Source organism: Dipodomys spectabilis, unplaced genomic scaffold (assembly GCF_019054845.1).
Source record: "Dipodomys spectabilis isolate Male_0828 unplaced genomic scaffold, ASM1905484v1 ptg000313l, whole genome shotgun sequence".
Taxonomy (NCBI): Eukaryota; Metazoa; Chordata; class Mammalia; order Rodentia; family Heteromyidae; genus Dipodomys; species Dipodomys spectabilis.
The window spans coordinates 235,132-245,806 of record NW_024870990.1 but is presented as its reverse complement, the minus strand read 5'-3'; the positions used below and the strand labels follow the sequence as shown (position 1 = coordinate 245,806).

Below are 10,675 nucleotides of genomic sequence, written 5' to 3'. Positions count from 1 at the left end.
TGACCCGGGCACCTGGGTTAGGTTCGTTCCCAAGCGTGGCTTGCAGGCAGCTGCTTCCCAGGGGCCCCGCCTCAGTGGGTGAGGCTGGCAGGGACCTCCCCCTGGCCACGGGAGGAAGGCCTGCAGGCCAGGCTGTGGTGCCCCGGGAAGGGTGGAAATTGTCCCCTAAAAACCTGCTGCCCAGCTACTGCAGTCCTGAGGGCTGAGGATCGAGGTTCAAGGACAGCCCATGTAGGAAAGTCCATGCAATTTATTTACGGACAGACAGACACACACATACAGACACAGATATGCACACAGACACAGAGACAGGGACAGACACAGACTCACACAGACACACACAGATATACAGACACAAGCACACAGACACACATACAGATACACAGATATACACAGACACACACAGACATACACACAGTCACAGAGACACAGAGACAGACTCACACAGACACACACAGATATACAGACACACACACACAGACACACATACAGATACACAGATATACACACAGACACACACAGACATACACACAGTCACAGAGACACAGAGACAGAGACAGACTCACACAGACACACACAGATATAGACACAAACATACACAGACACACATACAGATACACAGATATACACACAGACACACACAGACATACACACAGACACAGAGACACAGACAGAGACAGACTCACACAGACACACACAGATATACAGACACAAGCACACACAGACACACATACAGATACACAGATATACACACAGACACACACAGACATACACACAGACACAGAGACACAGACAGAGACAGACTCACACAGACACACACAGATATACAGACACAAACATACACAGACACACATACAGATACACAGATATACACACAGACACACACAGACATACACACAGACACAGAGACACAGAGACAGAGACAGACTCACACAGACACAGACAGATATACAGACACACACACACAGACACACATACAGATACACAGATATACACACATACAGACAGATATGCACACAGACACAGAGACACAGAGACAGAGACAGACTCACACAGACACACACAGATATACAGACACACACACACACAGACACACATACAGATACACAGATATACACACAGACACACACAGACACAGAGACACAGAGACAGAGACAGACACAGACAGATATACAGACACACACACACAGACACACATACAGATACACAGATATACACACATACAGACACAGATATGCACACAGACACAGAGACAGGGACAGACACAGACTCACACAGACACAGACAGATATACAGACACAAGCACACAGACACACATACAGATACACAGATATACACACAGACACACACAGACATACACACAGTCACAGAGACACAGACACAGACTCACAGAGACACACACAGATATACAGACACACAGACACAGACACACATACAGATACACAGATATACACACAGACACACACAGATATGCACACAGACCCAGAGACACAGACACAGACTCACAGAGACACACACAGATATACAGACACACAGACACAGACACACAGATACACAGGTATACACACAGACACAGAGACACAGATATATACACACAGACACAGAGACACACAGACACAGACTCACAGACACGATCAGGGTCACGGCCCAGGACGGCACAAACACTGACAGGATTCCGCGGTCTACGAGGGGGAAGGCGGCGCGCTGACCCGCGGCGGCACGGAAAGCCTGCGGGCCGAGGAACCCGCGCCCCCGCGCCCCTGTGCCCGCGCCCCGTCCCCGCGCCCCTGTGCCCGCGCCCCGTCCCCGCGCCCCTGTGCCCGTGCCCCTGTGCCCGCGCCCCGTCCCCGCGCCCCGTCCCCGCGTCCCCTGTGCCCGCGCCCCGGCCCCGCGCCCCTGTGCCCGCGCCCCGTCCCCGCGCCCCTGAGCCCGCGCCCCTGTGCCCGCGCCCCTGAGCCCGCGCCCCTGTGCCCGCGCCCCTGTGCCCGCGCCCCGTCCCCGCGCCCCTGTGCCCGCGTCCCCGCGCCCGCGCCCCCTGTGCCCGCGCCCCGTGCCCGCGCCCCTGTGCCCGCGCCCCTGTGCCCGCGCCCCGTGCCCGCGTCCCCTGTGCCCGCGCCCCGTCCCCGCGCCCCGTGCCCGCGCCCCTGTGCCCGCGCCACCTGTGCCCGCGTCCCCTGTGCCCGTGCCCCTGTGCCCGCGCCCCTGTGCCCGCGCCCCTGTGCCCGCGTCCCCTGTGCCCGCGCCCCTGTGCCCGCGTCCCCTGTGCCCGCGCCCCGTCCCCGCGTCCCCGCGTCCCCGCGCCCCGTCCCCGCGTCCCTGTGCCCGCACCCCTGTGCCCGCGTCCCCGCGCCCGTGCCCGCGCCCCGTCCCCGCGTCCCTGTGCCCGCACCCCTGTGCCCGCGTCCCCGCGCCCGTGCCCGCGCCCCGTCCCCGCGTCCCCGCGCCCGCGCCCCTGTGCCCGCGTCCCCGCGCCCCTGTGCCTGCGCCCCGTCCCCGCGCCCCGTCCCCGCGCCCCTGTGCCCGCGCCCCGTCCCCGCGTCCCCGCGCCCCGTCCCCGCGTCCCTGTGCCCGCGCCCCGTCCCCGCGCCCCCGCGCCCCCGAGCCTCGTCCCGCGCCCCCGCGCCGCCCCGTCCCCGCGCCCCGTCCCCGTGTCCCCGCGCCCCTGTGCCCGCGCCCCGTCCCCGTGTCCCCGCGCCCCCGCGCCCCGTCCCCGCGCCCCCGCGCCCCGTCCCCGCGTCCCTGTGCCCGCGCCCCGTCCTCGCGTCCCCGCGCCCCTGTGCCCGCGCCCCCGAGCCTCGTCCCGCGCCCCCGCGCCGCCCCGTCCCCGCGCCCCCGAGCCTCGTCCCCGCGCCCCTGTGCCCGCGCCCCAACCCGGCTCGCCTCTGCCCAAGAGGGGCCGCCCAGGTGAGCTCTGGGGAGCGGAGAGGCCGGCGCCCCTGCCCCGCCCCTCCCTCCGCATGGCCCTGCCCCCGTCGGCGCCCGCTCCCACGCGGGTCCCTACCCCGGGGCTCCGCCCCCCGCATCGCCCCGCCGCGCCCCGCTCCCACTCGGTCCCCACGCCCGCGGCTCCGCCCCTCGCATCGCCCCGCCCCGGGCCGCCCGCTCCCACGCGGGTCCCCACGCCCGGGGCTCCGCCGCCCCGCGGCCCCTCCGCCCGCGGCTCCGCCGCCCCTCCGCCCGCTCCCCACCCGCTCCCACGCGGGTCCCCACGCCCGGTTCCGAGACCCCAGCACTTCGGGTGCTGCTAGGGAGCGCGCGGCCGCCCCGTGCGCAGCCGGGCCTCGGGGAGGGCGGCCCGGGCGCCCCGCGTGCTGTGCACCGTGGTGGTCCTGCCCGGGACCCGCGCCGGCCCCCCGGGCGCCCCCCCCCCCCACTCCCCTGGGGCCCCGGTGGGCGGCCGGCGTCTGGCTCGGGCCGTGGAGCGGAGCTGAGCGGTGGTGTTCGGCCTGGGAGGCGCGGCCCGGCCGGGTCCGGCGCCTGCGCACCGCCAGGGCCTGGAGACCCGGATACCTAACTTGAACGAGGCGCTGGCGGTGTGTGTGCGGGCGCGCGCGTGCCAGTCCCAGCCGTGGGGCCTGGGCGCTGTCCCTCAGCTCTTCAGCCCAAGGCTAGCGCTCTACCACTGAGACACCTTCCCAGCAAACTCCACCCCCCCCCACCCCCCACCCCATGGCAGTGTGTTTTTTTAGTGAAATGAAATGAAAGTACTTATTCGGTTCTGTGGACGTTCACATTTCAAGGGCTGTGCAACCACACGGGGCTTGTGGTTGCCATCCTGAGCAGTGCAGCTCTAGAACATTCTGTTTAGCTCTGTGCAGATGAGGCGCTGCTGACAAGAAGCTAGATATACCCAGGAACACAGACAGACAGCACCTTTGTAAACACGAGGATAAGGGACCAGATCTGGAGGTACTGATGGCTGAGACAGGGTAGCCATGATGACCAAGGAGATTGGGGTCCAAAGAGGACACCAGATGCGCGCCCAGTCCAAGTCTGGTGTTCCAGGCAGTCACACAAGGCCCAGGGACCCTGTGCTCTGAGACGGTAGGACCGGGCGTCAGGAAACCAGGCCTGCTGGCCTTGGATGCAGGGACAGGAAGCACCACGGAGAGGAAGGTGGAGAACCAGCAAGACACCTCCCCAGGCCCTCCTGGGAGAGCCATGCAGGCAAATAGGGTGTTGGGGAGCCAGTCAAAAGTTAACACCTTCTGGTAGAATGACCTTGGCCTTAAAGAAGCAGAGAACAGAGGGTTCAGGAAATAAAGGAGAAGCAGGCACCCACAGTGATCAAAACATTCAGGAAATTGACTGGACAGCTCACATGAACTGAAAAACAAACCAAAGGAATTGTTCCCTGGTAAATAAGGATAAATAGTGGGCTGGGAAGGTGCTCAGTGGTAGAGCGCTTGCCTTGCATGCCTGAAGGCCTGAGGCCCTGGGTTCGATTCCTCAGCACCACATAAGCAGATGAAAGCTGGAAATGGTGCTGTGGCTCAAGTAGTAGAGCCCTAGCCTTGAGCTGAAGAGCTGAGGGACAGCGCCCAGGCCCAGAGTTCAGGCCCCATTACCGACAAAAAAAAAAAAAGATAAATAGTGGAAGTCAGGTCAGAACCTTAACATTGACTCAGAAGCTAGATTCAGTGGGGCTGGGGAGATGGAGCTCTGCACTGCCCTTTTTATTTTTGTCGGTCGTGGGGCTTGACCTCTGAGCCTAGGCGCTGTCCCTCAGCTGTTCAGCTCAAGGTGAGTGCCCTACCCCTTGAGCCACAGCACCACTTCCAGCTTTTTCTGGTAACGTATTCGATTTGAGTTTCAGTTTCCTGCCTGGGGCTGGGTTTGATCTGTGACCCTCAGATCTAAGCCTCCTGAGTAGCTAGGATGACAGGCCTGAGCCTGGCTCCCAGGAACCCCCTCACCCCCCTTTAAAAAGTCATCTGAGATAAACTGGAAGCTCAGAGCCAAGCGGGGGCGATGCATGGCTTCAGGTTGGGGCACAGGGGTCTTCTAAGGCCTCGGTCACCAGCTGGATGGCCACCAGGCTTGCAGATGAGGTAGATGGAGCTATGTGGATCAGATAAAGTAGATCAAATATATGGATTTCACACCTTGTGGATGAGAACAAACAGTTCCAGAGCCTGGAAGGCTGGGGGGAGGGGGCGGGGCTGGAGGGTTTATAGCAGGTGGGACATCCTAGGGGTGATCAGGGGAGTAACTGTAGACTGAGCCATAATTTGGGTGGCTAAGAATCAAGAAGATAGACATTTATGGATTTAAAGTTGTAGGGACAGTGACCCTCACCCACTGTACTGGAGCTTGAACCCTGGGCTTCAGACAAAGTAAGGCGCACACTCCACATCAAGCTACACCTCTTTACTAAATTTCAGGAGTTTGTGTAATTTGCAAGGCATTGGGTTTAAACCCCAGCACCCAGAGAAAACAAGAGTTTATCCCTTTCCTAGGGATAAAAGCCTGAACAGAGGTTAGTTGTCTATTTGGAAGAAAACAATTAAACTTATAGGTAGTTCCTGGTAACCCTGCAGCTTAATCACTGGGAGGAGCTGGCTGGCTTCACAGGCTCCAGGGCACAGATCCCACTAGGGAGCAAGCCTCGGGCTCTGGTATCCCCAGGCCTACCCCAGTGTGGTGTGGGTGGGAGCCCCGGACTTCAGCCAGGCAGGGGGCTGGAAGCTAACCACAGCAGGGAGGCGGCCATAGTACAGCCCTTAAGAATTTGGCCAGTGAGGAGGGCTAAGTTCCTGTCTAGTGTGCCTGACATCCTGAACTGATGGGGAAGGGCAAGGGCCAGCAGCCCAGGTTCTGGGCTGCGGATCGAGCAGGCCGGCTGGGAGAGGACCAGAGGTCTAGGGAAGAAGGGCACCAAAGGGTCAGACACAGTAAGTACCTACTCAAGGGAAGGGTGTGTACAAAACCTGTAAGTTGGGCAAGTGCAGATCTGAGATGGTTATAATAAATCCCCAAAAGTGTTCGAGTGTGTGGAGAAACAGGAACCTTTTAGTTAAAATGGCACAGCTGTTATGGAAGTCTGGCCTTTGCTCCAAAAACTACAAGTAGAATTACTTTACAATCTACTTCTACCAATGCATGCAAAAGGGCTGAAATCCTTGAGTTCCTAAGAGGTTTGTATACACCCTGGCCTATAGCAGCACTCACGGGAGCCAAGTGGGAGAAAAGCAACCCCAGTACCCATCTATGGGGGAAGAAAGACGTGGGTCTTCCAGAGAATTAAATACTCAATCTTACAAAAGTAAGGTGGCCAGGCTGGGAAGGTGGCTCAGTGAAGAGTGCTCTCCTAGCATGCACGAAGCCCTGGGTTCGAGTCCTCACAAACACAGAAAAAAACGAAGTGGCGCTGTGGCTCAGTGGTAGAGTGCTAGCCTTGAGCAAAAGCAGCTCAGGGACTGCACTCAGGCCCTGAGTTCAAACCCCAGCACTGGCAAAAAGAAGACGTGAGTTGGGGACAGGCCATGGCTGGTAACAAGGAAACAGCAGGTAGGCTTAGAGACAAAGGAAACCAGGTTAGCCGTGCTCACCTGAGTCTGTCCTTACCAAGTTCCTACAACAACGTAACTTCCCACCATGCCCTCGTGGGGATGCGGCCAGGGGTGAAGAGCGCGGGGCGGTGGCACCCAGAGCCCTGCCCCACGGGGCAGACTCCGTGGTGTTCTGCCCAGGCCGAGGGCGATTGCGGACTTGGTCCCTGAAGGAGTCTGCTGAAGCCCCAACCCGAAGCTTTGGTGTGGGTTGTTGTCAGTGGACGGGCCCGAACTTGGCGCGGCGCGGTGCGCGGAGCCACAGCCCGGCTCAGGGATTCCGGTGGGCAACTTCCTCCAGTTCCCGGAGACCCAGGCCGGGCCGGTCACCTGCTGGGAGGTGGCGGGCGGGGCGCAGCGGCCCGGAACCCGGGCAGGGGGCCCCCGGCCCCCATTGTCATGCTAGCGAGGCGCCCCAGGCGACATCCTCCGCGGCCCGCCCGGCCTCCCCGCCCCCACGCCCGCGGCCTCCCCGGGGGCGGAGGCGCAGAGCGCGCCCGGCCCCGTCCCGGCGCAGCCCCGCACGCACTCCGCACCACGTCAAACACAACCGCTTTATTGAAGGCTCGGGCGGGCGGCGGGCGCGGCTAGCTCGGCTCGCCCAGGACGCCGCGCTCGGCGGCCGCGCTGCCCAGGATGAAGCCCACGGCCAGGGACACGGTCTGGTCGAAGGAGCCGCGCAGCTGCTCCACGTGCTGGTTCAGGGTCAGCAGCTGGTCGCGCAGCGGGCCCAGCACGGCCACGATGTCGCCCAGGTGCGTCAGCGTCTGCAGCAGGGCGGCGTTCAGCGACGGCGCGGCGGCGGGCGGCGGCGAGAGGTCCGCGGGGAGGCCGGGCGACGGGGAGCCGGGCGAGCGGCCGGGCTCGGGGTCCGGGGTGCGGCGCGCCGAGGCGGCGGCGGGGGGCGGCGGGGAGGCGGCGGCGCGGCCGCGGTCCGCGGCGCGGGGCAGCGACGGCTCGGGCGCCGCGGCGGGGTCGGCGTCGGCTTCCGGGTCCGCGGGGGCCCGGGGCGGCGCTGCACCTGCGGGAGGGAGCGCGGGGTCGGCGAGGGCGGGGGCTCGGCCCCGATCGCCCTCCCCCGCTCGAGGGCGGGGCCCGGCCCCGCCGCCCCTTCCAGCCTCCCCGGCCGCCCCTTCCAGCCTCCCGCCCCGATCGCCCTCCCCCGCCGGGCCCCGCCGCCCCTTCCAGCCTCCCCGGCCGCTCCTTCCAGCCTCCCGCCCCGATCGCCCTCCCCCGCCGGGCCCCGCCGCCCCTTCCAGCCTCCCCGGCCGCCCCTTCCAGCCTCCCGCCCCGATCGCCCTCCCCCGCCCGGCCCCGCCGCCCCTTCCAGCCTCCCGCCCCGATCGCCCTCCCCCGCCCGGCCCCGCCGTCCCTTCCCCTCTCCCGCCCCGCCGCCCGCCTACCTGGCTCGTCCGGGGCCGGCGCGGGCGCGGAGGGCGCGGGGCGGCGGCCGCGCTGCGGGCGCCCGGGCCCCGCGGGGCGGCGGCGGGCGCGCCCGGCCTGCCGGTCGTCGCCCAGCAGCCCCATGAGCTCGCGGATCTGCGCGTCGAAGGGCCCGGGCGGCTGGCCGGCCGCCTCGCGCACCTTGTTCTTGAGGAACTTGTAGCGGCGGCGGCACTGCGCGGGCGTGCGCCGCACCTGCCGCAGGGCGAGCGCGGCCGACACGCGGCGGTAGGTGGGCAGCGCGCGGCGCCGGTCCAGCAGCAGCGCGCGCCACACGGCCGGCCGCAGCAGCTCGGCCAGCAGCAGCTCCGTCTCCCAGGCGCTCCAGGGCGCGCGCTGCGCCGAGCCCGGGGACACGGGCGCGCCGGGCCAGCCGGGCGAGCCGCCCTCGGGCGCCGCCGGGCCCCGCGGCGGGGTCCCCGGCGCGTCCTCGGCCGGCGGCAGCAGCTCGGCCACCGAGTCGGTCGGCGACGGCGGCGCGAGCGGCGGCGGCCGCCGGGGCCGGAGCAGCATCCCGGCGGGCCGCGTGGGTTCCGAGGTCGGGGCGGCGCCCGGAGGCCTGCGGGGGCCCGGGGGATTGCGGGGGCCCGGAGGCTGGGAGACCCGGGGCGGCTGCGGCATCCGGGCCGCCCGCACGCGCTCTGCGCCCGCGGCGTCGGCGGCGGCGGCGTCGGGCCCGGCCCGCGCGGCCCCGCCCCGCCCCGCCCCGCCCTGTTGTTTTCCAGACCCTTCCCTGAGACGGACCCAGTTTCCGTCCGCTGGGGAGGAACCTTCCGACCGCAGGGGTCCTGCTCCATTAGCGGGGGCGCGGGGCGGGGGCGCGGGGAGCGGGGTGGGGGTGGAGCGGGGTGGGGGGCGGGGCTGCGGGGCGCTGGGCGGGACAGACTGAGGGGGACGGGGCTGGGTAAGGGGGCGGGGCTGACCGAGGGGGGCGGGGCTGACTGGGGGCGGGGCGCGGGGATCGGGGCGGGGCAGACTGGGGGCGGGGCTGACTGGGGGCGGGGCTGACTGAGGGGGGCGGGGATCGGGGCGGGGCAGACTGGGGGCGGGGCTGACTGGGGGGCGGGACTGACTGGGGGGCGGGGATCGGGGATCGGGGGCGGGGCTGCGGGGGGAGCGGGGATCAGGGGTGCGGCTGCGGCGGCTCCGGGCGGGACTGAAGGGGGGCGGGGGGAAGTGGGGGGGGCGGGGGGAAGTGGGGGGCGGGGGCTCTGGGCGGGGCTGAGGGGGCGGGGGGTCGGGGTGTGGCTGCGGTGGCTCTGGGCGGGACTGAGGGGGGGGCGGGGGGCGCGGGGCGGGGCCGGCCCCAAGGCCCCCTCCCCACCCGAGCGCCGCCTCCTTCTGCTCCTCCTCCTGTTCCTCCTCCCGCCTCCTGCTCCTCCTCGGGGACTGGATCTGGCCCCGGGCCCGTGGCCCCGCCGGCTCCGCACGAACCGAAGGGGATTTACCTGGTCTTACCGAGGGTCCCCACCGACGTCGGGCAGGCCAGTAGCGAGGCCCCCGGAGCAGGAAGCCTGGCTGCGGGTCAGACAATCCTGGCATTTCTGGCCATTGCAATAAAACAAGAAAAAGAATCAGGACGCGCGGGTGGCGGGCGTGGCCGGCGGGAGGAGCTCCGGGCGGGACCCGGCGGCGGTGAAGACGGCTCAGGGTTGTTAGGAAGAGGCGCCAGCGACGCTCAGCCCGGGCTGTGAGGCAGCGCGTCCCTGGCTCAGCCCGGGGTGTGAGGCTGCGCGCCCCTGTCCCTGGCTCAGCCCGGGGTGTGAGGCTGCGCGCCCCTGTCCCTGGCTCAGCCCGGGGTGTGAGGCTGCGCGCCCCTGTCCCTGGCTCAGCCCGGGTGTGAGGCTGCGCGCCCCTGTCCCTGGCTCAGCCCAGCTGTGAGGCTGCGCGCCCCTGTCCCTGGCTCAGCCCGGGGTGTGAGGCTGCGCGCCCTTGTCCCTGGCTCAGCCCGGGGTGTGAGGCTGCGCGCCCCTGTCCCTGGCTCAGCCCAGCTGTGAGGCTGCGCGCCCCTGTCCCTGGCTCAGCCCGGGGTGTGAGGCTGCGCGCCCCTGTCCCTGGCTCAGCCCAGCTGTGAGGCTGCGCGCCCCTGTCCCTGGCTCAGCCCGGGGTGTGAGGCTGCGCGCCCCTGTCCCTGGCTCAGCCCGGGGTGTGAGGCTGCGCGCCCCTGTCCCTGGCTCAGCCCGGGGTGTGAGGCTGCGCGTCCCTGTCCCTGGCTCAGCCCGGGGTGTGAGGCTGCGCGCCCCTGTCCCTGGCTCAGCCCGGGGTGTGAGGCTGCGCGCCTCTGTCCCTGGCTCAGCCCGGGTGTGAGGCTGCGCGCCCCTGTCCCTGGCTCAGCCCAGGGTGTGAGGCTGCGCGCCCCTGTCCCTGGCTCAGCCCAGGGTGTGAGGCTGCGCGCCCCTGTCCCTGGCTCAGCTCGGGTGTGAGGCTGCGCGTCCCTGTCCCTGGCTCAGCCCGGGGTGTGAGGCTGCGCGTCCCTGTCCCTGGCTCAGCTCGGGCTGTGAGGCTGCGCGCCCCTGTCCCTGGCTCAGCCCGGGGTGTGAGGCTGCGTGCCCCTGTCCCTGGCTCAGCCCGGGGTGTGAGGCTGCGTGCCCATGTCCCTGGCTCAGCCCGGGGTGTGAGGCTGCGCGCCCCTGTCCCTGGCTCAGCCCGGGTGTGAGGCTGCGCGTCCCTGTCCCTGGCTG

At 67.3% G+C, this 10,675-nt stretch overlaps 1 protein-coding gene across 1 annotated transcript; it reads right to left on the bottom strand.

Annotated features, from left to right (window-relative positions):
- Nucleotides 1-7,138: 7,138 nt before the first annotated feature.
- Utf1 (undifferentiated embryonic cell transcription factor 1) lies at nt 7,139-8,507 on the bottom strand. Its single transcript, XM_042702160.1, has 2 exons — nt 7,955-8,507; nt 7,139-7,572 (listed from the first exon to the last, which is right to left on the bottom strand). Exons 1-2 carry the CDS (start codon nt 8,505-8,507, stop codon nt 7,139-7,141), a joined length of 987 nt encoding a protein of 328 aa, XP_042558094.1.
- Nucleotides 8,508-10,675: the final 2,168 nt, after the last annotated feature.